Source organism: Hippocampus zosterae, chromosome 17 (assembly GCF_025434085.1).
Source record: "Hippocampus zosterae strain Florida chromosome 17, ASM2543408v3, whole genome shotgun sequence".
Classification (NCBI taxonomy): domain Eukaryota; kingdom Metazoa; phylum Chordata; class Actinopteri; order Syngnathiformes; family Syngnathidae; genus Hippocampus; species Hippocampus zosterae.
This window is the reverse complement of record NC_067467.1, coordinates 11235509-11262754: the sequence shown is the minus strand read 5'-3', so window position 1 is coordinate 11262754 and position 27246 is coordinate 11235509. Positions and strand designations below refer to the sequence as shown.

General features: G+C 44.4%; 1 protein-coding gene, 4 non-coding genes and 1 pseudogene across 5 annotated transcripts; all 6 read left to right on the top strand.

Moving 5' to 3' along the window:
• The first annotated feature begins 8070 nt into the window (after positions 1 to 8070).
• LOC127590371 (40S ribosomal protein S11-like) lies at positions 8071 to 10588 on the top strand (annotated as a pseudogene).
• LOC127590566 (small nucleolar RNA SNORD35) lies at positions 8560 to 8643 on the top strand. The gene has a single exon (XR_007959691.1). It is a non-coding gene; the product is annotated as a small nucleolar RNA SNORD35 (small nucleolar RNA).
• On the top strand, positions 9013 to 9096 carry LOC127590562 (small nucleolar RNA SNORD35). The gene has a single exon (XR_007959688.1). It is a non-coding gene; the product is annotated as a small nucleolar RNA SNORD35 (small nucleolar RNA).
• On the top strand, positions 9468 to 9551 carry LOC127590561 (small nucleolar RNA SNORD35). Its single transcript, XR_007959687.1, has one exon. It is a non-coding gene; the product is annotated as a small nucleolar RNA SNORD35 (small nucleolar RNA).
• Positions 10313 to 10391, top strand: LOC127590565 (small nucleolar RNA SNORD35). Its single transcript, XR_007959690.1, has one exon. It is a non-coding gene; the product is annotated as a small nucleolar RNA SNORD35 (small nucleolar RNA).
• A 1245-nt stretch (positions 10589 to 11833) lies between the features above and the next one.
• Positions 11834 to 27234, top strand: tex2 (testis expressed 2). Its single transcript, XM_052049605.1, has 12 exons — positions 11834 to 12474; positions 13743 to 15405; positions 16083 to 16283; positions 17762 to 18107; positions 19585 to 19859; positions 20933 to 21076; positions 21796 to 21895; positions 22704 to 22824; positions 24375 to 24497; positions 24748 to 24957; positions 25207 to 25327; positions 25824 to 27234. Exons 2-12 carry the CDS (start codon positions 13768 to 13770, stop codon positions 25971 to 25973), a joined length of 3429 nt encoding a protein of 1142 aa, XP_051905565.1. The 5' UTR covers positions 11834 to 12474; positions 13743 to 13767; the 3' UTR covers positions 25974 to 27234.
• The last annotated feature ends 12 nt before the right edge of the window (positions 27235 to 27246 follow it).

Here is a 27246-nt window from a genome sequence, read left to right as displayed (position 1 = left end):
ATTCGTCGAGTATGTTTTTAAACGCGAAGCTGTGGACAAGGGTCTTGCCTAGCTTGAAATTACGGTTTGATGTTGAGATCAGCACAGCTTTTGAGAAGAAGATAAAGATCAGAATCTCCATTTGCAGCAGTTTTTTTGTTAGGTGGTGTGCCTTGAGATTTTGTCCTAAATGTACATTTTTTAGCTCAATAGAGTTTGGGTAGTCCAGTGGTTAGCACGTCGACTTCACGGTGCGGAGGTACCGTGTTCAATTCCAGCTCCGGCCTCCCTGTGTGGAGTTTGCATGTTCTCCCCGGGCCTGCGTGGGTTTTCTCCGGGTGCTTCAGTTTCCTCCCACATTCCAAAAACATGCATGGCAGGCTGATTGAATTCACTAAATTGTCCCTAGGTGTGAGTGTGAGAGCATGGTTGTTTGTCTCTGTGTGCCATGCAATTGGCTGGCAACCGGTTCAGGGTGTCTCCCGCCTCCTTCCCGAAGACGACTGGGATAGGCTCCGGCACCCACCGCGACCCTAGTGAGGATTAAGCGGTTCAGAAAATGGATGGATGAATGGATAAAGTTCGGTTTATGGCTTGTCTTGATACATTCACAATTTTGGATGAAGAAAAACTGTCTGGCATTGATTTTAGTCATTGCGAATTCCACTGTATCAGTCTGCATGCACAGTGTACATAAAAAGTCAACAAATCCCTGATTTAAATGGCATTTAAACATGGCATTTAAATGTAAAAAATACGCCAACATAAATAATTTTAAATTGGTTTCCACCGCGATTGTGACCTGTTTTCAATGTTATGTAGAAGGAAAGTAAAAACTGAAATATGTTTGCGTAAGTGTGCACACCCTGTAATAACTGGGATGCGAGACATTCAAATTTATGTTAATTGAATTTTTTTAATGATGTTCAAATTTACTGAGATGTGATGCAGGTAATCTTTGTTTACCCTGCGTGTATGAAAAACAGATTCTGGGGAAGTAGGCTATGGAAAGGGTTGAATTTATTTTTCCCCAAAATGTATCTTTCAAGTGAAATGTTGTGACTGCTTCAACTAAAATATTGACTCTTTACTCAAAAATAATACAATAGACTTTTCATAATTCCCATCATTTGTATTCTGTCACCTCTGCCTTATTTTGTCTTCAAAAGCTACAAAGGTATTAATGTTCCATGTAATAAGTGTTTTTCAGGCTCCCCAGTCACGTAGCCAAACTGCCCGAACCACGTCATGTTCTCCATTTACACTTAAAAGACGCTTTTAAATCTTGTTTTCTCTCTCGGCGGAGGAACGCAGACAGGTTAACTTTGAGGACAAGTGTAAAAATCATCATTTGCCTTTGAAGTATGAATTAAGGCCGTGACGAGTGGAAGCCGTGACCTCCCTTAGATTTATACAACGTTAAATCAAGTGTGTGTGTGTGTGTCTGTACATGCGTGTGCCTGGTAACCAAAGGAGATCAGCTGACACTTTAACAGCCCCTTTGCCCTTTGACCTCAGGGCCGCATCCGCCATCAGGTCGGCGGCACGGCCTTAGAGCGTGAGAGCCAGTCTGGCACCGGCACCCCTAGGTTGACTGGCAGCTTTTGTCCCCTCTGCTCCCCCCCCCCCCCCCATTCCCCCCTCCAGGCAGGGTGACAAGTTCTGGGGGTGGGGGCGGGCCTTGTTGTGTGCCTGTAATGCGGTGACACATGAAAGAAGTCAACGCGGGGTTGCCGCCTATATGTCAGCACGACCTCTGCCACACACCACACACACACACACATTACACGCTACATGCACAGACAGTAGATTTATGTATTTATGCATTGTGTCAGCACTGTTCAAAGGGATACGACTGTGGGGGGGGGGGGGCTGTAGACGAAGATGGATGGGGTGATGAGGGGAGAAAGGTGAAGACAGCAGACATTGAAGTGCATCACTTTTGTGGGCGACATCAGTATGCAATATGTTGAATTATTTTGTTGGTATTTGCATGCACAATGCAGTAAAAAGCAATATAACTTAATCATAAGTGTAGGAAAACTAACAAAAGCATTCTTCGCAGGATAAAGAATATATGCTTTTGAGTATTGCCTGCATGTGTTAATGCACAGTTTGAGGTCACAGTTGCCACAATGTGACCATCGATGCTATTCATTAGCCTGTCTTTGGTGTTTTGCATAGGGTGTTAGCATTAAGCTATCTGAGGGCAAAGCTATGTGGTTCTATTCCATGGGTAATTGTCTTTGTTTGATGTTTAGTAGTAGAAATAAACAGCTTGAAGGCTCTGTTTGGAAACCTGTTCCTTATCTTCTAAACTGCTGCTTGTTTTGTTCAACCGACACCATACAGTGCTTGTTTCTCGAATATTTGCTCATAAATCAAAGCAACAAAATCACCTGAATGACAGTTTTCATCTGGAAAAAAAGAAGTTGAAAAATCCCAAAGCACCACTGTATATTTCTTCCATACTGTAGCTGCTTGAGCTGAGTGCCAAACGTTAGAAGATGCAACTCATAGCCAAGTCAAAAAAGAAAAAAGAAAAAAGAACAAGATTACCTTCTCAATCATGTACTGTACATACAATCCATGTTACACACCAATTTCTTCATCTGCTATCTATAATGGTAGGACTTGGATATGTGTCGAGTTAACCACTTTGGATACAACAGTTAGTACGTCTGTATGGCTTGTAATATAAATGTGAGATGGGGGTGGGATTAAATACATTTTATTCTTTGCACATGTCGAGTAATTACAAATTGTGGCAGGATGTCTTTTTTTTCTCTGTATAAATGTATCAAACGGTTGTTTGAGTTCTCAGGAGAAAAAAAAGGATGCTTGAACCAATAAAAAAAAGAACAATCAATCAATCAAGAGATATAAAACACAATGACCGAAATTAATTTTGGCTCGAAACGTGATATTGAACTGAATGATTTTGAGAAGGCTGTGTTGAAAGACTCTGCGGTACCATATTTGACCACACGGGGGCAGAAAAGTGGAACTCTGTTACAAACGAATTGAAACGTTCCCTTGTTTGGACTTCGCACTCTTATTCAGCAAAGTACATTTCAGGGACCATCCATCCATAATTACTTGCGGATTAGATAATTGTCTTTTTAGATGAAATGCTGTTTGCTCGTCCTGCAGTGTTTGAGAAAGTACACGGTGTCCTAGTCGAATTTAAATTTTTGCTCAAGAGGATCTCAAATTTTGAACAAGACACCGTGTATAATGAAGTATTTATTATTATTTATGAGGCATGGTACGTAATTACAAAACATTTTGCAGCTAGATTATCAATTTTAGTCACACCAACTAACATTTTTTTGGGGGCGGGGGTATGAATAAAGTTGCGTACCTGTATTGCTGTCATTGTAATTTTGTTAGATAGTTGATTTTTTTTGTATGTTGCGTAATAGGTAATAATAATTACAAGATCATTATTTTCTCTCAATCTCCGTGTTTGAAAATAACATACTGTAAGTGTCAGTGTTCAAACTGATGTACATACAAATTCAAACACATACCGAAGATATGAATATTTTTTATGCTGTTATTGTTTTAAAAGTCGTGAAATGCAAATTCAAATATTTTATTGGAGATTTTGTCTTTCTTCTGTGACTCGTTTAATTTCATTTGCATCTTTAATATATATACAGTAGCTCACTTTAGGTAAAATAGATTGTAAATTTGGTTTTCTTAATGGCAGTTTTTTTTGTCGCACTTTTGGTTTGAAATTGTCCAAACTCTGGCACAAATTGATTTTTGCACATTTAAAGGATATGCTACCATAGATAAATAAATAAAAATATAGAAACGTTCATAGAAACATGCCTTTTGCAGCTTGAGTCTGGCCATTTGCCCCAAAGAATTTGAGTCAACCAGCACCAATGGTAAATTATTTTTAATGAGGAAGATTGATTAACTTTTGTTTGATATTTTATGCTCCCCCCCCCCCCCCCCGACCACCTTCCATTGCCTCATCATTCACTGTTGCGGCTTCAAAAGTAGATATATTTTAAACTCCTTCACCCCCCCCCCCCCCCCAATGTTTCACATTAAAAAAAAGTCTGAATCTTTTAAAGATCCCAAGGCTTTGTCGTGTTGGTTTTACTGTCGACAAATACTGACACCCAAAGGTAATATCGATTCTGTGTGAAATTGGAGCATAATTGACTTTTTTTCCCCACCAGCAAACCTTAAAGAGAGCAGAACGAGGGCGAGAACTAAAGGAGTGGGGGGGGGGGGGGGGGGGGGGGGGTCGATGTCTGGCTAACTTCAATAGCCTCTCTGTGTCCATCCAATATGGAGGTCTAGCATGCTGAGAGCTGGCCGTGTCCATTCACACACAGCCCAAACTCATAAAGAGTTCTCCTATGGCCCCCAAGCTGAAAGCCAGCCACCCAGCCAGCAAGCCGGCCACCAAAGCCCTGTTTGGTGCAAGTCCCTTCCATGGGAACTTGAAATCTGCAACGTAATCCCACTTGGGCCCCTGCAGGAGCCTTTCCAAATGTACCATGTGAGTCCTAATATCACCCCTTCACAAGTGTCTCCCGCCTAGGCCCGATCTGCACCTCCAGCAGCAACTCCATGGCTCCCTGTCATCTTTTTCCATCCCGCCTCGCCCGCTTTCTTCTTTCCGGGGATAGACGACAAAAGACGGGGATCTCCTTGTAATTGCTTCGGAAGATTGAAAAGCCAACAGGGATGGCGGGCGGCCGCTTGGGGAAATGAGACGAGGCGCCGGGGGCCCGGCGGCCCTGCTTGGCCCGCCACGGATGTGCGGCCGCTGCGATAAAGGAGCTGCCGGGGCTGGAGTGGATCAGAGCGGAGGAGGGCATCAACTCCACGGCAACCACAGAAGGGGAGATGGAGGGGAGCAGGGTATGAAGGAAATGGCGCACCTCAGCTGGAGGCCCCATCGTACATGAGAAAGAATGTTGAGGCCAAGGGACACCAAAGTGAATAATAAGGAATAAAGATACAGTAAAAGTGAAGAGGAGGAAAGGTTTCATCCGCTATTGTAATTATTATTATTTTTTTACCTCAAATGATCTTTTCAGTCAATATCAAGTATATGGAGGTCCATCGGACAACTCCTACCCTAAATTTACAATGCAGCATTGTTGTTGATATTAGTATTTCCCAACCTGGGCTAGCGTAATGCTAACACAAGATGGTAAAACTAAATTAGCAGCACACTTACATAGTCAATCATACAATATTCACAGACATCTATTCTTTATCCTCTGCTTACAACTGTGACTATAACCGCAGCTTCCTGAGTCAGTTTTGAAGTTGTTCTTTGTCTGTGTATGTATGGCTTGTTTTGAGTCGCTGTCCATCTTTAAAACCCGCCTCAAAACTCATTTCTATTCTTTGGCATTTGACTCAGATTTGATCTTAGTTTTACTGTTTGGTGCCTACTACCATCTTTGTTCCTGATTATTGCTTTATTGATGTATATATGTTTGTTGCTCCATGTACAGCACTTTGTATGCAGCAATGGTTGTTTGAAAGCGCTCTCTAAATACAGTTGAGTTGTTTTCTACTGTCCCCTGGAGACCGAGGCGCACAACATTTCCATTTATTTCAGTGGGAAAGGATGTTTTAAGTTAAGATAGGACCGGTTTTACTTGTGGGTGGGGTGTCAGAACGAATTGAACTTTTAACTCAAGGGACCTCTGTACCATGACACCAAAATGCCACAAGATGGCGCCAGTTTGAAGGGAGTCCAAACAATAGGTTGAAGCGTACGATTTGTTTCAGCAGTCTCCAATGGTCTTGCCTTGTTTTGATCTAAATTAAAAGGGGTTGGGGGGCTTCTTTCCACAACATATACGTAATGCCAAAGAAAAGGACACGTGGGTGAAGTGAGGAGGGGGCACCGCCTTTTCATGCTACCTCTGCTCCGCATGGCGAATGTCGGCGCCCGATAACAAAGCCTCATTTGCATACATAATCCCATCTCTCAACCTTCTGATCAGGTGCGCTCGCGAGCACGGCTGCGTGCCCCGGAAAAGAGACGCAAAGCGGAGAGGAGAGGAGGGCGGTTTGGGACTGGCGGGGAAACTCACTTTGAACGCCGTTTGAAGTTCACTGGCGGAGTTCAAATAACACACAAACGTGCGTGCCATTGAGTGGTTGATTTGTATTAAAAAGAGGCGAGACTGCGCAGGGAATGGGAGGCATGAAAGGAGATCAGGGAAAGGAACTTTCTGGAGCTGCTTGTGAACCCAAGCCCTTTGAGAGGATTTGTACACTTTCGATTTGTCATTCCAACGTGATCTGTTGGATACCGCCGTTAGTTTTCACTGTTGCATTGATGGCCGGTAGTCCAAAAGAGGCGGCCATCCGCAGTATTTTTGCTGTTTCGGCTATTATCGACGCTACCCGCTCTGCTGTCGTTCCTAAATAAAGGGGTCATTAGCACATGAGAACGGCGATAAAGTGCCTGTCTCGAGAGTTGAACATCAGGGGGCCTTTTGTGAATCAGAACGTGGAATCACTATGCAAAGTGAGAAGGAGCTCTGAGAAGCTCACACCAGAACAAAACGTACCTTTGTGTGAACTCATAATGAACACGTTTCAATCCTTTTATTAGACGACTTCTTAAAGCTTGGAAAATTGTTTTGGTGGCCTGTACTGCGCAGACCTTTTAACTTGATTGTCGCCTTGTACGATACTTATTTTAGCCAGAGGGTGGTGCTGCTGATCCAGTAATGATGCAAACCATTTACACAGGGCAAATGAGGCCTTCATTTCATGAAAAGGAAAAGAAAAAAATAATTGTTGTATTGCGTCATTTCTGGTCAATCTGACCGAGTGATGGGAATTCCGGCTCCTTTTAGAGAAATGGCTCCTCGGTTTTTTTGTTGCTTAAATTAATTTAATACCAAAAATAACGTAATATTATGTATAAAATTAAGTACTAATGCAAAAAATAGACATTCTATCAAATATTTATTATTTATATGGCTTTATTTATATTCTTCTGAACATACTCAACATGGAGTGCTACAAAAATAAAAACAAAGTACAAAGACCCATCTCAAAACAAGGTCGTCAAAAAGTTCCAATCTCTGAATGTGTATATTTATAAGCTTTTAACTATTTACAGTAAAATATAAGTAGGCTTTGAATACCACACAACAAATTATAAATTAAAATTTGTAAAACAAAAAGAAAAAAAGCAGCATCCAGGTAAAGGTTTTAGCTTGTCTTTAGCGAAGATTGGCATGAAGAAAAACCAAGTGCCTCAGCTTTGAGGATTGATCCTGTTTCTCCTCTCTGTTAATATTTGCCCTGTTTTGGAGAAGATTCTCTCTGAGGGGACAGATGTTGCGACATCACACAGCCAACACAAAATGGATGAAAATCCCTTGCAATCATTTTACCCAGTTCCTCGTCAATTGTGTTCTGTTTTGCTGGTTTTATAACTTTTTGCATAAAGTGGCTCATAGAGCTCTGGGTTGTACATCTAGGCAGTTGTGACATTGCAGCAGCAGCAACAGTTGCAAACACACTAGCACCTTCATTAATAGCTGGTTCCCTTGCTTGTCTTTTCTCTTTATACTGATGGGTGGACATTTCTGATGTGCCTGTGCAGGTTATTTGTGGAGCCTGATCTATGGGATATTTTAACCTTGCACAGTCTACACGCTGCCTTTGAACTATCAATTAAATTGAAATGAGTCCATAATTCACTGCGTTTCCTATCCATTTTCTCACCTTTCCACTTTCCATCGTGTTGTTTTTTTTTTTCACTAACTAGCTCTCTCGACTCCTCGTCTGTCTTGTTCGCTTGCTGCTCAGTGTGCTGCTGTGTGTGTCTCTTCTCTAACCCCTACCCCTTCTCTGAACTGCAGCGCGCGCGTGTGTGCGTGTGTGTGAGTGTGTGCGTGTGTGTGATTGTGTAACCCTCCCCAACCGGCTCCCAATGAGGAGCCGGCTCCCACATCGTTCAATTCAAAGAGCCGGCTCTGGGAGCCGGCTCGTTCGCGAACGACACAGTGACATCACTAATCTGACCTACTTCCGTGCGCTGCGCGCGCGTTCGCCTTCTTTCGAACTCGGCTGTCCAAGATGGTGGATGCACAAGTATGTTTGAGAAAACGACCCGGGTGCTGCAAACGACTTTTTACCTTTTAACCAACACACAAGCCCGATTTTATTTAATATACATTCACACGTGGTTCTTAGTATGCGCTGGGTGGTTTTGAGAAGTGTAGTAGATATTTTAGATGAGGAATCTGTTGGAACTCCGCTTCCCTCGTGTGACGCTAAGCTAGTAGCCGGATTGGTAATGCGGTTAGCTTAGCCACATTTACGTTCTCTGTAGCTCGTCTTAAAATCACTTCTGTCGTTGTTCTTGGTCGTGCTGTGAACGCGTACATTTGTACTTGTGCAGACTTAGAGGGTTTATCAGATGCAAATGCATCTTCCAGAACAAGAAGCGTGTTCTGTGTGCCGATGGAGGCAAGGAGATATAGAAAAGCTCCCCCGTTACCACAAACGTGTCGGGCTGGGCTTCAAAACCCCAAGAGAGGTCAATTTTCAAGTCTTAATTGAATCTGCAAGTGATGTTTCTCTCACGATGGTCTTCTTAGCCTGCAGGGTTTTGACGACGACGCCTTTTGGCAAAGCTGTCGCGATTAGATGCCATCTAAATAGCGCATTTCTTTTAATTAACGGTTATTAAAACGCTTGTTCTATTTTGTCCCCTCAGGCTATTGATGGCACTTATATTTACAAGAAATGGCCATTGACTGGAAATGTCTCTGTCCGTGGCCGTCTTCTCTCTGGTCAGTGTTAAAGGCTATCCAGTGATGCTTTTAAATTGAATTTGGCGTGGTGACCGAAATGAAGATGCAGAGGACCATCGTCATCGGACGCGACTACCTGCATTTTGTTCAACAAAAGTACAACTGTTTTGAGAAGTGGCCCCAAAACTTGTTGGTGCATCTGTCGCCATACATCAGGTACCTTTAACCCATTCTTGGATTTCCACGGCTCAATTTTTACTTCTGCATGTGATGTTTTTCTCACGATGGTCTTCCTAGCCTGCAGGGTTTTGACGACGATGCCTTTTGGCAAAGCTGATGCGATTAGATGGCATCTAAAATTGCGCATTTCTTTTAATTAACAGTTATTATTAAAATGCTTGTTCTGATTTGTGCCCTCAGGCTATTGATGCCACTTGTATCGACAAGAAATGACCCTTACTGGGAACGTCTCCATCCGTGGCAGTGTTCTCTCTGCTCAGTATGTTAAAGGCTATCCAGTGATGCTAATAAATTGAATTTGGCGTGGTGACCAAAACTAAAATGCAGAGGACCATCGTCATCAGACGCGACTACCTGCATTACATTCAGAAGTACAACTGTTTTGAGATGCGGCACAAGAACCCGTCGGTGCATTTGTCGCCATGCTTCAGGTACCTTCAACCCATTCTTTGATTTCCACAGCTCAATTTTTACTTCTGCACGTGATGTTTTTCTCACGATGGTCTTCCTAGCCTGCAGGGTTTTGACGACGACGCCTTTTGGCAAAGCTGATGCGATAAATGCCATCAAAATGGCACATTTCTTTTAATTAGCAGTTATTAAAATGCTTGTTCTGATTTGTCCCCTCAGGCTATTGATGGCACTTATATTGACAAGAAATGCCCCTTGACTGGAAATGTCTCTCCAACCGTGGCAGTCTTCTCTCTGGACAGTGTTAAAGGCTATCCAGTGATGCCCTGTGAATTGAATTCGGCGTGGTGACCAAAATGAAGATACAGAGGACCATCATCCTCAGACGCGACTACCTGCATTACATTCAGAAGTACAACCGTTTTGAGATGCGGCACAAGAACCCATCGGTGCATCTGTCGCCATGCTTCAGGTACCTTCAACCCATTCTTGGATTTGCAGAGTTTTGATGATGAAGCATCTTGGCAAAGCTGATGCGATTAGATGCCATCTAAAATGGTGCATTTCGTTTAATTAACAGTTATTAAAATGCTTGTTCTGTTTTGTCCCCTCAGGCTATTGATGGCACTTATATCAACCAAAAATGCCCCTTTACTGGGAACGTCTCCATCCGTGGCCGTGTTCTCTCTGGTCAGTGTTAAAGGCTATCCAGTGATGCCCTGTGAATTGAATTCGGCGTGGTGACCAAAATGAAGATACAGAGGACCATCGTCCTCAGACGCGACTACTTGCATTACGTTAGAAAGTACAACCGTTTTGAGAAGCGGCACAAGAACCTGTTGGTGCATCTGTCGCCATGCATCAGGTACCTTTAACACATTCTTGGATTTCCCCGCCTCAATTTTTACCTCTGCACGTGATGTTTTTCTCACGATGGTCCTCCAAGTTAAAACTGACGACATCGCCTTATGGCATTGCTGATGCATCCTTGATTCAACAATGAGAGACGGTTGGGTTCATTATTTTTTTGTTCTTTCCCTTCGCTAATGCAGAGATGTCTCGATCGGAGACATTGTGACTGACGGTCGGGGAGTGCCGACCTCTCACAAAGACGGCCTAAGGTGACAAAGGCAGCTGGCGCCAAGAAGCAATTCCAGAAGTCCGCTGGCAGAAATATGACCTTGTAATAAACTGTTTGAATATGAGCTTTGGTTTGTGTTGTCTTATTCTTTGAATTGCATGGCTCGCATCCTGTAGCGACGCCACTCGAGTGAAGCGTGAGTCAGCAGTCGATAGTCCGCTGCTCTGCTGTCCGTGCGTCTTTTGGCTTCAACCAATCGGCGCTGATGCAACGGACATTACACATAAGAGCTTTGATCTCTGACACCAGCTCTGCTTGTCTAGATGAGACAACAGCATATTTAGTACAGTTAGACGTGGTGGTCGAGGTCGGACGAACACGTCTTTCTGTCACCTGTTTTCATTTCTTTTCTGTCCAAATATCTATTTTTTTCTACAAACAATAGCTGTCTTGTCCATGACATAATTTGTGTTCCACCGGAGTTGAGCCAATGTTGTTTAAAACGAGACCAAAATATCTTTAATCCTACCGTTTGGCAAGATATGATGGGCTGAAGTATGTGCCGGGTTCGTCACAACATTGGGTACATCGACACAATCTAATGAAAGATGCCCCGTACCAAAGACGTGCGTTTATCTAATTGACACTCGGCTAACATGGATTATTGTGCTGTTGTGAACACTAAACTGAAAGGTATTTAACACGTTGGTTAGAGCCGTTAAATATTTAATTGGACGTCCAAAAGTTAGTCATGCTGTGCTTTTGTAAAAATGAACTATAACCTGTAGAAATTAGGTCAATTTGACCGAAATGAATAGTGTAAGCTTGTTATATTATTACTTATTATTACTTATCATTTTGTTTGAGCATCATATTATTTCATGTTAAGCATACCTAAATTATATTCTGTTTTTTAATAATTGCTTAGACCTTTTTTAATGTTGATAGGTTCTGATTGGCTGTTAAAGTAAGAGAAGCAGGAAGTGATTTTTGTTACGGGGGTTGTGTTCTCGGACGTGCTGCGGTGCAGACGTTTTTTCCCCTCCTTTTATTAAACTGCATTGAAGGATTCCATCTCCATCTGTCATTCGCAAATAAGAGCCATCCACTGAAAAACAACCAACCCCTCAACTAACAATAGTGTTAAATCAACCTACCGTTCAGCAATATTTTAAAAATACGTATTCGATAGTTCATGCTCAAAATAAACTATTCGATTAGATGTTGAATAATCTATAACTAAATTATATTATTGTTAATAAATACAAAATGTGTTGATGTTGATTAAAATGATATGAACGTTTTGTTCGTGGGTTGACGTTCATGCTGCGATGTTCAATTACACCGCCAGATGGCAGCACGTCCCAATAGATGGCATCGACACAAAAGGAAGTCCCCGCACTTGCATTTCGCTTGGCTCGAATGTGACCAAAACATTTGAGTTTTTTGACAATATTTCTGCCTTTTGCCCTTCTAATCATAACCCAAATAATTAACTATTTATTTCGGTCACTTTTTTCCCGAATTGTAGTCCATGTTCCGGCGAGACGGGGCTCGAATTGAGGAAGGGGAAGCCCGCTCCTGCGGCGCCATGACGCAGCTCGCCTCCTCGTCGGTGCAGCAGCCGTGCGTCCTCCTGAATCCGTCAAATATGCTCAAGAGGAGAGGACGGAAATGCAATGTCACTGTTGACGAGGGGGTGCGGCGCTGACCAGCTCCCCATTCACCAAAACAAAACCAGCCCAGCCCAGCTCAGTTTAGCACGCGTAATCGCGCCAGAGAGACGTGCCGTGGAGCAGGTTGGAGCGCTTCGAACCCCTGCAAACCAGCCCTCCCAAATCTCTGTGTGTGTGTGGTGATGGTGGGGGGATCCAGTCCCTGCGTGGGGCTCATCACGTCCGGAACCAGGTCGGATTACGCAGATTTAAAAAACCTGGTTTGGATGCTACACTGTGGCCTGGACATCCCCGAGAGGAGGATGCAGTAACCAGGGTGAGATGGAGGTTATTTACACTCTTTCTTTTTTCAACATGAAGCGATTTGATTCAACAATGAACCGTAATAGTTTGTCGCCGTTGGCCCGATTAGATACAAATTTTAGCAACCATGAAAAGGAAGCAGTCGTGACGGTGCTGCGCGACAACACACTGTGCAATGTGAGGCAAAAATGAGGTTCTCTCCCTTGAGAGCACATTTTGGGCAATTAGTTAACGTAATGTGAATGTGTGCAGTGTGGTGTGCTGGACCTCCAGCATTTTAGATTTTTTGATGCAACAAATAGTATTAATAGGTAGTGTAGCATTTTGGGGTTTCTTCTGAGATTTGATTGGGGTTTGAGATTGTACTAATGGTCTTTTGGAACGCTTTAACATGTCCCAAAACTCCCACATTTGCCTCAGTGTATCTTGATGGCATTGCATGTACAGCTCTGAAGAAAAAAAGAAGAGCTCACTGCAAAATTGTAATCAGTTTCTCTGACTTTGCTATTTATACATTGGAGTTTAAACACACAGATTTTTCTTTTATTGCCGACAACATATATCCCATATTCCAAATGCAAACATTGACATTTGGGGCACTGATGTAAAAATAATGGACAAAGACTGGATTTCTCCCAAAAAAGGCTCCAATACGACTACATCGATACCAGCCTGGCATATAACGATCGACCATGTCAAATTGAACCCTGTCAGTGGTTGTAAACACTTACGATAATGTCATCTTTGATGGCTAAATGTAAATTAGATGAACTTTTTTTATAATAACGAATAAAATATATAAGTTATTATTATAACATATTCTCAAATAGCAATCTGTTTCTTTCTTTTTGCTGCGTTTATTTTGTAGTTAACCCTTTAATTAAATTATTTTTCCAATTGAGCAGCAATCAGAAGCAGGTGGCAACGCAAAATGGCTGAGCTGTTAGTTTGTTTGTTTGTTTTTGCCGCTGCTATTTTATGTCGACGAACACAGTGTCAAAGTTTGCCGATCTACGGCCTGCAGGCTTCAGATTCCCCACCCCTGCTCTTTGTCAACCATCTCCACCTTCCACAAATATTTGCACTCATTCCTATGTTTGACCTAATTACATCCATGTTAAGCCAGTATTACGACAAACAGGCAAACAATCTCAAACTCAATGGATCCCAACCCGGTCCCGACTGGTTTCTTCACAGTGCACTTTTCCCACCGCGCCTCCATGTTCCACGTGAGTGTTTTCATCTTATTGAACGTGGCCTGCCTGTGTTGTTGCCCTCCAGGCTGCGAGCCGTGCGCTGGGTGGTGATGAGCAGTGACAGCAGCGGTGGCAGTAGCAGCAGGGGAGGTAGCCAACATGCCGAGGCCCCTCCCTCTCGGCACACGCCTGGACCCAAGCTGCAGGTTCAACGCTCGCTCTCGCGTGACACCATCACCATTCACTTCTCCGCTCTGTGCAAGGAGGAGGATGACGAGGAAGAGGAGCTTTATGGAGTAGACGCTGGAGGGAAACCTGGACGGGATGATGCTGCAGGAAGTGTTGAGGTTCATAGGTCGAAAGAGGGGCTGGTTTTTGAATCCGAGACCACGACGGTGACTCCTCACGCAAACGCCGCTTCTCCAGCCATGACAATTTTTTCCGACTTCGCCAGTCCTCAACTCACTTCCACTCCTCCCAGCAGCTCCTCGTGGCCTTCTGAACGGCCCTCGGCCAGTCTGCCGGCCACAAGCTCCAGTTCGTCCTCACCTTGCAAGTCCGCCGGGCTGTCATCCTCCAGACCTTTCCTCAGCCTGGTCAGATCCTTGTCCAATGACGTCGAGGCCCGTGACCCCACCCCGCCGACGACCACCGTGGCGCCGTCGCACGCCCGCCACAGACAGTTGATGAAATCTTTTGTCAAGTCGCTTTCCACGGACTCGTCAAAGGCCGAGCACCAGGAAGCGTCTGTTCAGCAAGTTCCCCATCAGCAACAAGTGCAGCCGTCCCAGCGGCCCCCTCCTCGCAACATGCAGCTCTTCAAACAGTTCTCGCAACCTCGTCTGTCCTCCACCCCCATCGTTGCCACTCAGGTCGGCGGAGACTCCAAAACGGCCCCCTCGTCTCCCACCATGTCGCCGGATGGTAGGTCCTTCTTCAAGGTTCAAGAAGTGGAAGCCAAGATCGAAGATACAAGGCGGCGTCTCTCCGAGGTGATGTCGGACCCCCTGCAGCTTTTTAGTAAGATCATGGGGGAGGAATCCAGCGCGGGGGGAGTTGGAAGTGGCCCCCATCGAGCCAGGTTGCTGTCATCAAGCGCATCGGAGCTAAGCGGCATGCCGTCCGTCAACGGACACTCCGAAGGTTATAACTACAGCATCAAGGAAGAGGACGGAGCCGAGGGGGAAGAAGATGAAGAAACTCTCACCGGTGGAGGACCTGATTCCGTGTTCTTCTCCTTTGCCTCGCTGACACAGGCGCCGACTCTCAGCCAGACCTCCGCGTCCACCTGGGCCAGGTCCCCGTCGCTAAATCTAGGTCGCTGTTCCATGTCGGCCCTCGTTGCTCGTCAGGAAGATGAGGATTTTTGTGAGCTTTACAGCGAAGACTTTGACTTGTGTACTGACACGGAGACTCCGGACGGGGATCGCCCTGGATCCCGGGGCCTCCATACCGGCAGCACCGGGTTGTGTAGCGAAGTGGATATTGAGGAGGAGGAGGAAGTGGAGACTGTGCCTTGGATTGGTCTGGTCTGCATGGCACAGTTGGTGTACTGGTACTTAGTCCTTCCGCTACCACAGTATGCATGCGCGTTGGCCCACGGGATACTTGCAGGCTTTACCTTGGCCATTTTAGTCCTTTGGCTGTCAGCTCCACGGCGCTCCTATTTACGAACGAGGGAGCAAAGACACAGGAGGGAACCTTGGAATGTGGCCCAGTTCGACATCAAAGAACCAGGCCTATTCAGGGTGAGACAAAAACGATATGTGGAATTAGCCTTCGGGGCGTACGTGTGGGACAGTCTCGCAGTTAGACTCATTTCAAGCTCATTTGTAGGTCAAAGACTCCCGTTTCATATCTTGTAACACGCCGCCTCCAAGCACTGAAATTCACCCTTTTGTTTTTAATCGAAATGGCTTTTCTTCTCCAACATCCTCTGGGACTGATAAGGCCTCAGCTACAAATTGAGAGGCAGCAGTGCACCTTTACTCCAGTGCGCTGAATCCTTCACGTGGGCGGGAAATTCTTGGCATTTGGCACTATACTCTTGGGAGACCACACTTTGCACTCTAGAGCTTTCAGAAGCAGCTCCTAAGCAACGTCTCCTACGGTTGCAAGTCTGGTGTGAGAGGATGTGAAAATTTTTCAAAGATATAAAAATAATCCCATGCAGTTGTATAGACGGCTGTACTAAACCTGCCAGCATCGGGTAGACCTGCAGCTCACATTGCAGCAGTAAAGACTGACAGTGAATGAAATGACGACCAACCACTGGTGCTAGTAGGCCAAAAAGTGTCCTCTCAACAGATTACGCCTCATAATTTTTCAAAAGTAGAAGTTCTTTGTTCTACTCAAGGATCTCAAGCATGTTTTGTCTGAAAAACGACTTGGGTTTCTTCTCTTCTGCATACCCACCACATCGCAGGGCTGGATGAACGAGATCCACAACTACGACCCGGAGATGTACCACGCCACCCTGACACACTCAGTGTACGTACGCCTTGAAGGTTCCGTCTTGCGACTCTCAAAACCAAACCGCAACATCCCCCGCCGAGCCACTCACAATGAGCCCAAACCCGACGTCACCTACATCAGCCAGAAGATCTACGACCTGACTGACAGCAAGGTGAGGCAGCTGTGGTTTGGTCAGTGGTTTTCACCTTTTCACACAGGGCCCGATAGGTTTCTACCCCTTAATACACCGGTGTCAAAGTCAAGGCCCTAGGGCCAGATGCGGCCCGTGCATCATTTTATGTGGCCTGCGGGAGCAAATCATATGTGGCAACTTTCACAATTCTTTGCTGAAATCTGTACCAAAATGTGAAATTGTCATTGATAATAAATAACGTTGATATTTTGCATTGGCCCTCCAAGGGAAGCTGTAACTCCGAAGTGGCCCGCGACAAAAAAAGAGTTTGACACTCCTGCCTTAAAAAATAAACAAATACACCTGAATTCAACGTCTTAAAGAATGTGTCTTTAGTTAAAAAAAAAAAAACAAATATTTAATTCCGACAGCCAATATGAGATAAAATCGAACTCTCACCCCATAGAAAGCAAACATGGTTGAGAAGTCATTGTGTATCATACCATCCGAACTCATGGGCTGGCAAATTAAAAATACACACATAATCTTGCCCAACATGTTAATAATACAAGCAAACCCAACTAAAAAGCTAAGTTTAAAATTGTGAAGGATATTTGTGTCTTTGTGATTTTTAACTCATTCAATCCCAGCCATTTTCACTGGAGCAACCCCCTCAAACCCAGCGTTTTACTGGATTTTGACTGATCTTGCAAGGCCCACCGAATTTTTAAAAAAAAGTTTCGATCTTTTTCCATTCTTCAGCAATCAGCATTACAAAATGGCTAAGTTTCATGGAAATTCCTGGGCAAAAAACGCAGAAAAAGAGCTTTTTGTAAAAGCATGCATTTCAATCATGTGAGGCACCACTGCCACCTACTGGTCGCTTTTTTCCATGATTTACCATGCAAACGGCTTATTCTCATTATCAGATTGCATCAGAGCCTCCTCCTCTCTATGACCGAGGAGGAGGGTCCTAAAAAAAGACTTAGACGTACATGTACGTCCTTGGTAGGCGAGGCCTAATTTAAAAAAGACGTACAAGTACGTGTTGTGGATTGAAAGAGTTAAATATGATTTGAATGAATAGGCTATCACAGTGTGCACAATGGCGATAGGCTTTCTGTGACAGTTGATCACTGTGATTGACTGTTAGCGAGTAAATTAGTGCATGAAAAGTCGACTATGAGAGTACACAAAAACAAAGCAACAGATAATAAGATGGCGTTATCTAGTAAATTAAGCTCAGCAAAATGTTGCTTTTGACATAGACTTGATCCTGCTTGCATTATGAGTACCGGTATGTTTTGCAAAAGGGCCAATATCTGTGAGCATTTGATTTCATGAAACCCTGACTGTGGATGGTATCATAAAAAAGGACTTCTCAGTTACGGAGCGAATACAAGCATGAGAATGTTAACGTGCGCTTATGGAGTGAAATATTCTGTCACGGTGGACTCACCAGTGGAAAATGGATAGCTATGCCCTTGACTTTATTAAATGTGTCCCCTCCTCCAAAGATCTACCTGATGCCACAGAGCCTCGCAAGAAAAAGAGTTTGGAACAAGAAGTACCCTGTTTGCATTGAGCTGGCCAAGCAGGATGACTTCATGTCCAAGGCCCAGGGAGAGAAGGCCGAAGAGGACAAACCGACAACGCTGGGTGAGAAAACAGAGCAAGTGGACTACAAGGTTGAAAAAAACGAAGCATCCACGGACGAGCAGAAGAAGCCGACGCCCGGAGGTGGGGATCTGACAATCTACCTTTTTGGGAGGACGGGGCGGGAAAAAGAGGAGTGGTTCCGGAGATTTCTGCTCGCGTCCCAGATGAAGTCTGACGGGCGAGGAGGCAGTCTGCCCAAAAGTGGTCAGTGTGCAACACAACATGCTCATACACACACGCATGCACATTTGGAAGGCCGCATTGTCTTCAGTGTGTAACTCCACCAGCCATCAGATCTGCACATAAACTCCACCTTGACCCTTCCATGCACCCTGTAACCTGATAACATGATAAGCTGTCCACTGTCATACCCGCTGTCCCTGAAAGGTTTAAAGACAATCCCCTCAAGCGAGGAGCGTGAATGGGTCAGCAGGATTACAGTACATGAATTGGGCTCACCTGTGCAATATATCAGGATAATAATTCTTTTAAAGGGAAGGACTGATGTTTTTGGGTGCAGTCCAGTGCAGAGGATTCCTGAACATGTTATTACACGTCCCTGTGAAGTGAAAAGAACTATGCCTTCTAAATTTGATGCAGCATATAGAGAACGGTGTTGTTAACAATCCCCCCCAAATATGAAAGTTTAAGAAAAATGGGCATGTATTTTTTTTCGATGGCGTGACAATGAGGCACTCTAAAGTGGCCATGCCAGTGGATTATCTCAAGGCAAGATGTGTTTTGTGCTTAGCCATAGCTAGCTAGCCAACTTCACAACACATTCACACCAGTTAACTACTGATGTGAAGAAAGGCGTTCTTGGAGTTCTTCTACTGAGGGGCGTCTCGTGCCGGGGTCTGAGGTGCCGCCCTGGGCCCCGTTTTAGTCGTGCCTCAAAAATCAGGAAAACGGTTTCAAACTATATCCCTTCATTGAGTCCTACATAGTTCACGGTCTTTGCAAGTAGTTCCAACCAATACCTTCAGACATGTACACTGCATTTATGAACATATCTCTTTGGTACTTAAGAGGCGTAAACGTCTCCTTCCTTTCCCCAATCAGTCAATTATGGCCTTATAGATTTTCTTGGTCATACACAGATAAAATGAATCATAGTTAGGTTAAATAGTCGAACGCTGAGAAATGTGTTGCTTCTCTAAAGAGTAGCACTAAAACATGTGAATGGCCTCTCAGATCAATTGAAGTGTGGACACGTGCCTGCAATCGAGTACATAAATGCCCCCCTCTCTCTCCAATGTTGATGAATAAGGAGATTAAAATATTAGCACAAACGTGTTGGAATGAATGTCAAACTCAAGGCACAGTCAACTGAGGTTACACCGAAATGTTCAGTGGCCTTGACTTCTGTGGTGGCCTTCCACTGGCTATCATGTCATACGGAAAAGAATGCGATAATGATTCGTCTCAGCAAGTCTACTTCTCAGCAGGAATTCTACTTTTGAAAAAGATTACAAAGTTAGGAAAAGGTGCTAAATTGGCAACGCTTAATTCTTTTGTGAACTCGCTCCATGTTGAGAGTGCAAGCAGTGCACATCAATGACGATGAGCTTTCAACTCCAGAAGCCACTAAAAATGAAAAATGGATGAATCAAAAATGGATCAAATATATCAACTGCTCAGAACTTAGCATGTACCCAATTTCCCCCTTTGTCTATGTTAGCCTTGCAGCCCCCCCACAGCCACAGCAACCAGCCTGTGGTCGGCCAGGAGGCCGACGGCGGAAGCAGTGACGAGGTGTGCCACCCGCCGCCTCGCCACCGAGAGAGCTCCTCGGCTTCCTCTTGCGGGCCTGCCACAGGCGTGAGGCAGAAGATGCTCTTGGACTACAACCTGTACATGGCCAAGTATGTCCACCCCCAGCCTGCGCCCACAAGCCCGGCCGCCACTCAAAGCCCTGGACACAGCCCAGACAGAAGCCCCCAAACTAGCCTACAGGTATGAAACATACCAGCGGGGAACACTTTGAAGGAGGGTTCAGTGAAGCCCTGTATACTCACAGCTCGGCATTCGCAAATGTATCCTTTTTTTTCCTGGATCCTGTCCTGTTATTTCCTCAAAAACTCACCAAGCTGCCGGCGATTTTTGTACTCTGTCCAAGGCATTGAAGTATTGCTAAGATGCCATCTTCAGGCATCTTGGTGCCAAGGAACTATGTTGAAGTGAGTTGAGGAGCTCCATGTAGACAACTGTCGTGCTTTGCCCATCATCCTGTGGGACATTGGTGCCAATGCACTATTTTGAATACTATGTTGAATTGAGTTGATTGAGTCGCTTGACGTCATTTCCACTAGGAACATTTCTGAAATGAGAATAACTTGAAGCGAACCAGCTTGATGAAACAAGATGTTGGACTTAGTACATCCGCTTCTTGATTCATTTTCATTGATTAATATCTGTATTGTTAAAAAAAAAAATTTAAAAATGAAACTACATCCCTGAATTTTTAATGCATATCTTTCCTTATAGCGTTATTGTATTTCACTCGGCCCGGTAGTCCAGTGGTTAGCACGTCGGCTTCACAGTGCAGAGGTACCGGGTTCGATTCCAGCTCCGGCCTCCCTGTGTGGAGTTTGCATGTTCTCCCCGGGCCTGCGTGGGTTTTCTCCGGGTGCTCCGGTTTCCTCCCACATTCCAAAAACATGCGAGGCAGGCTGATTGGACGCTCTAAATTGTCCCTAGGTGTGATTGTGAGCGTGGATGGTTGTTCGTCTCTGTGTGCCCTGCGATTGGCTGGCAACTGATTCAGGGTGTCCCCTGCCTACTGCCCGAAGACGGCTGGGATAGGCTCCAGCACCCCCCGCGACCCTAGTGAGGATTAAGCGGTTCAGAAAATGGATGGATGGATGGATGTATTTCACTCATCTTTTTTTTCAGTAAGTTATGAGTCGATTGGCTCTGTAAAAATGAGTTGCTCTACTCCATCGTGCAGGGGGACACCTCAAGTAACTAAATCTAGTTCCCCGCCCATATGTCATATCTACTTGCAAATGTGTGTGTATGCTCTTTAGGTGCCCAGGAGCTCAGATGAGTCAGCTGAACCAGAAGCTTGGGTCAACGCGTTTCTGGGAAGAATATTCTGGGACTTCCTGGGAGAGAAATACTGGGCCAACGTCGTCTCCAAAAAGATTCAAATGAAGCTCAGTAAGATCCGGGTGGGTGGTATCCTTTTGTCTATTTTTAAAGTTCCTTTCAATGCGGCAGGCGTGAACATAGTAATTCATTTTTAAAAAGTGGTTTTGTCATCCATCCATTTTCGAATCAGTTTTTCCTCACGAGGGTCATGGGCATGATGGAGCCTATCCCAGCTGTCGGGCAGTAGGCGGGGTAACACCCTGAAGTGGTTGTTAGCCAATCACAGGGCACACATAGACGAACAGCCATCCGAGCTCACAATCACACCTAGGTCCAATTTAGAGCATCCATTAATCTGCCATGCATGTTTTTGGAATGTGGGAGAAAACCCACACAAGGACAGGGAGAACATGCAAACTCCACGCAGAAAGACCGGAGCCGGGATCGAAACCTGCACCTCTGCACTGTGAGGCGGTGTGTTAACCAATTGCCCACCGCAAGTTTAAGTCTTCACTAAATTTAGGAGGGTGCCAGGATTCTGAAATCGTAAGATCGCAATGGCAGCGTGCGTGGCGTCACTCGGGTTGGCTGCACGAGCTGATGTTTGAATGTAAACAAACAACTGCACTTTTGTAACAGCCGCAAGCTGCAAAAATAAGACAAGGTGAAAAGTACAGATAAAGGGGAAAGTTCACTCAGTTGTTTTCTGACTGCCAAGTTTCTGGTAGTTCTTTGTAGGCACTTTGATATATTATTTTTGGTTTTGAAATATAAACCTTCACTTTTTTTGTCTTTTCAGCTGCCATATGTTATGAATGAGCTCACGTTAACGGAACTCGACATGGGCGTCTCCATTCCCAAGATTCTCGGAGCCTCCAAACCCTCTATGGACCACCAAGGTAGGAACTGGAGCTCTGTCTTGCACCCAAAATATCCATTCTCTGCCGAGATGCGTTTCATTGACCAGCTATTCACATACACGTGCATCCACTTTTGGGTGAAGGAACCCAAAAAACTTGAACCCACTTGCCCCCAAACGATCCACGTGCACTCTCCATACACATTGAGCTCCTCATTATAGTACAAGATGGTATTTTGATCAGAGTACAAAAATTAGGATTTGAAACTCACTTTTCCATGCCCAGTTGAATCCCCACTGATTGGTGCATGCGTTGGTCATTAGTTATTATTACAAATTTCAATTCATAATCAGCTCTCCTCTTCTGGCTACTTCTGCATTTTCTGGGGTTCCTCGCATCCAGTTGCCGTTCTTCTTTCAAGATCAAACCATTTTCCATCTTTTTTCATAATACTGGGGTAAAATGAATGGAAATCTCATTTTTCCTTTCATTTAGTCGCACCATAGCCTCGTCTAAAAATTCTGCCGTTTTATTTGGAAATGATAACACTTTTTGAGTGTGTGTTAGTTACTTGGGGCTTCACTGCAGTTGTAATTGAAAAAAAGACGGTTGCAAAGCTAGGACAGTCATGGGAGCAAATAACAGCGGGATACAAAATAGATCAAAATGGGAAGTGCACCCAGCGAGGAAGTGCAGCTGTCTGAGGCCTGACCTTTTCACCCACGACAGGATAAAAGCACTTTCTGGCAGACATACAGATGATGAAATGGCACGGCACAAACAACAATAGATCAATCGCATATATATGTGTGTCAAAAGATTTCTATTAGTCTCGCTGTCCATCCAGGTTTGTGGTTTGATCTGGAAGTCTCCTACACGGGCTCCTTCCTCATGACTCTGGAGACCAAGATGAACCTCGCCCGTCTGGGCAAGGATGGCGAAGGCCTCAGTGAGCACGGCAAGGAGTGGTGAGCCGTTTTTCTTTCATCACCACACTCCACTCAAAGCTTTTTTTTTTGTCTGTACCATTGAGAGAGCAATCGCCCAAAGGCTGTCAGGGAAAAGCCAATTGATTGAGGTCGACGTGTTTCTGTTAGGAGTCGTAATGGCTGTCACATCTCATTTCCCACAGTTCCTTTCCTTTGTTATGAAACCATCTCTCCGGACGCTTTAACAATGTGGAATTGGCCAACACATGGTGAGTTTGATAGGTCACGAAAACAACTGTATGCGTGGAGGGAGATTCATTTTCTGCCATCTGGGCGTCCTCGGTTTGTACCAGAGGTCCGTTCTTTCTGTGGCAACCTATCCCAAATTTGTATGTAGGTAGGAAGGTAATCTATCAAATAAGAAGTACTGTATACATTAGTATGAAATACACGGCTAGGACATAAATATTTTTAAATGAGGTATGTAATGAGTGTGGCTTCTTGTGCCAGGTGAACCATGTACTGTATTCTTGTTCCATCCAGCTAGGCCAGGGGTGTCAAACTCATTTCACATTGTGGGCCACATACAGCCTCGGTAGATGTCAAATAGGCCGGACCATTAAAATTATACCATACTCTGCTATAAATAACCAAGATATGATATCTTTCCTTGGCTTTGGTAGAACGAAGCACACGAACATTATGAAAATGTTGAAATTTAATGAACATATCTTTTTCACGAAGAACCTTAGATTTCCTTAGACAAATGTGCAATTTACTTTTATCATTCACATATATGCATTGCAACTGATGCCACTGATTGCACTTTAAGATTAAACGAGATTTTTTAAAAAAGGAATTTTTCAACCATTTACACATGTGCATGTAAATTCAAAATTTAATCCCTGCCTACACCTTACAAACTAAGGAGAGTGCTATTGAATGTGTAAAGAATGAAGTATTCAAATGTCCTTGATAGCATCTGCTGTGTTGGGTCTGTCTCAGTGACAGACCCGAAACTGCTGTTGTCTTCTTCTCTGATCAAAACAATGTTGTCTTCCACTTTGAACAAAACAATGTGTCCCCTAGCGGATACTCCATGAATTGCGCCTCCTTAAAATATTCATTCCGTGTCTTTTATGCATTTTTTTCACTTTTAAATTATCCTTCAGGCCTGATCGAACCCCCTTGGGGCCGGTTCCGGCCCGCGGGCTGTATGTTTGACACCAGTGAGCTACGCCATTCCGTGAAAGCTGATGGTTAAAAAAAAGGACCCATGCCAATGTTAGCTTAGCTAGTTGCTGTTTGTTAGCTTTGATCGTTGCTTTGTACAATCTCACACATGACTGCAATGGTCCATTTTGTGACGGTCCTGCGCCTCTTTGGAAATAAAAGGTGCTTAAAACAGCCTCAGGTCATCATTATGTTGCATACAGAGAAAAAAATGTTTTGGAATTTGCAAAATACATCAGAAAATAATTTGACACTCGATGTAATGTCACAGTTACTGTAACTGGTTTGTGTGTCCATGAAAATTCCTGCGGTTTCTTCATGCTAATTCAAGCCGTGTGTTTTTGTGTATGCCACAGGGCGAGGCCACGCACGTATTGTCTGGCGGACAGCGACGAGGAGTCGTCCAGTGCTGGTTCCTCAGATGAGGAGGATCCTCCGGAGCTTTTCAGTGACAAAACTGTTCTCCCTGGAAGTGAAGTGTGAGCAAACATCCTTCAGAACAATATTTGAAAATCCACACTAATGTGTTGAAACGGAATGTTCTAAGCTTCAGCCGAGCGACGACTCACTGCTGATTTAACGTAGTACCACCCACTCCTTTCCATCACGTAGGGGGGCTTAGCAAGCAGTACATGCTGTCATTAATAAATCATCAACGTGACTCACTGCTCAGCTCACATCCCCCTTCCGCTTCTGTATGGATGCTCTCCTCTCCCTTTGCACACGCAGCTATGTGGGAGGCCACAGGCCCAGCAAGATCATGCGCTTTGTGGACAAGATCGCCAAGTCCAAGTATTTCCAGAAGGCTACAGAGACAGAGTTCATCAAGAAGAAGATGGAGGAGGTGGCCAACACGCCTCTGCTGCTCACCGTGGAGGTGCAAGAGTGTCGAGGGACTCTTGCTGTCAACATACCACCGCCCCCTACAGACAGAATATGGTAAGTTCATGCCCGAGGTCCTGGTTTTTAAAGGATACAGCACTTGGCCCCCTCTGCTGGATAAAGTTTGCAAGAATTATGCCTGATTTGGACATTTTGAACACTGTTCAGCACAGGCAACATGGCGACATAGTGTTTTGCGTCTGCCTAAGTAGCTTGCTTTCATTATTATGTTTGGAAGAATCAGATTGTAAAGCTCCTTGTAGTGGGGTCCCGTGTCCCAATAATGTCTCGTTTTGGGGTGCTCAGGTACGGTTTCCGTAGTCCACCTCACCTGGAGCTCAAAGCGCGGCCAAAGCTCGGAGAGAGGGAGGTCACGCTTGTCCATGTGACGGATTGGATTGAGAAGAAACTAGATCAGGAGTTTCAGGTAGGCTGTGACATTCAACTTGAATTGGTTCGTATTTAAAGCGCTCTAGAAGTTGCTGTCCACTTATGAGATTTTTATGAACTTGAGAACACACTGCAGAAGTTTCATGGCGCAAATGGAGGTTGTAAATTTCAACAGTGCAATTCATTTATGGCTAGCTTCTCAAACACGCACTTCAAAGCAGCGCAATAAATAGCCATGGTAATGAATGATACTTGCTGCTCCTGACGCACTCCGTCACACGACTGCAGCAAAATACCCGCTTAGATTAATCACAAGCTCGGTTGTCCATCACACTCCAAAATAAGACTGCTAGACTTACTCCAGCACACCCCAACACGACAGAGCGGACGTAACATCAGTACATCAGAGACCTTGGTATTGATATAACTGTCACTTTAAAAAAATGACTTGACATGAGGAAAATGTTATTTTCATGTGTTTTTTTGGGGGGGTGCTACTCCAGTGCCTGTCATATCTTTTGTCTTCCCGACAGAAAATATTTGTCATGCCAAACATGGATGACTTGTGGCTACCCATCATGCACTCTGCCATGGACATACGTTCAAATGCCAGCTCAATTAGCGAGTCAAACGATGCCTTGAAGGGCCCGGAACCTGAAGAGTCTGAGGTCTCATATATATGAAGAAGACGTCGAGTCCGCTGTCTTTCGCCATGGCAATACATTGACGCCGCACCTCAGAGGGTGTGCTGGTGTCTATGCGGCTCAGAATGATCCATTTGTGGCCAATTTCAAAAGACTGGGCGTCTACTGTTTACCAAACGTACGTATTGGTGTTTTGACAAATTGATTGAATAGGAACCATCAACCTGTGATGTACAGCTTCACCAAACTACAGTTGTACAGTGTCTATTTTGGGGACTTTTCTGTTTGCAAAAGGTTTGTCAACCCGAGTGGGCAAGTATTTGCGGGAATGATGAAAAAATAACTCCCGTGTCCATATGTGTACACGAATTACGTCGGTCATCATTGCTACCTGTGCCTGGCACGTGTATTCAGACAGGTCAATGGCGACATAAAAGTCAGCGTGGATGCAGTTCCAGGCTGTAATGCTTTCAACTGAAACCTTATTTTAAGGTATGGAAAATGGACTTTAAAAATGAGAGTGTGGTACGAATTTCAATGTACAGTGTGTTCATAGCCAGCAGCCAAAACCTTTGCCGAAATCTGATGAATGTGTTTATATCAGTTTGCTCATTCACCTGACGACGTGCTTCTTAGAAACAACTTTTCATTCAAAAGCCAGGGATGTGTTTTTATTGCCAAAGCATTCTTTCTCAGTCCGGCTTGAAGGGTAATTGGTGGTGAATGTCAAAAGTGTGCTTGCTTTGAAATCTGTACTTGCCACAGACTGATAGTCATCAACAGGGGTATTTTTATTTATTCTGTCAAATCAGAATATGAAAAACATTTGGGGAGGGGCGGGTGTCAAAACGTGCTCATCTGGATTCTAGCCATATTTTTTTCAGTAGAATTCTAGAGGGTGACAATATGCCGCATCCAGCCAACAAATACTTACTTTTCCATTCAAACACATGCTGTTTACTGCGTAGCGTGCACACAACTAAAGTGATGATTCATCTGTCAATGTTTAGTTGCCTTAAAGGCCATTTTGTTTCTCCAAGTGTCAGTTATGTGTATAAGGCAGAAAGTGCCTTTATAATAAGCAAACATTCCTCCACAGTGAACCATTTTTGCAGCCATGCTTAAAAAAGGGGAAAAAAATGTGCCATTATTGTTGTACAAATTGTTTGCACTGTGAAGAAACATTGCTGTTGTGTTCAGTGATGTCCGAATGTTATGGTTCAGGTCATTGTGGATCAATTTAAAAGATTTTGCTCCAATAAATGGGCGTCATAATTGATAAAGATGACCATGAGGAAAAGGGCATTCATGT

What these genes read in the sequence shown, in the direction of transcription:
- tex2 (XM_052049605.1), top strand. Translation starts at nt 13,768, where the DNA reads ATGAGCAGTGACAGCAGCGGTGGCAGTAGCAGCAGGGGAGGTAGCCAA. An exon ending in GCCCCCAAACTAGCCTACAG is followed by an intron (nt 19,860 to 20,932) that starts GTATGAAACATA and finishes TATGCTCTTTAG; the next exon opens with GTGCCCAGGAGCTCAGATGA. An exon ending in ACCCTCTATGGACCACCAAG is followed by an intron (nt 21,896 to 22,703) that starts GTAGGAACTGGA and finishes CTGTCCATCCAG; the next exon opens with GTTTGTGGTTTGATCTGGAA.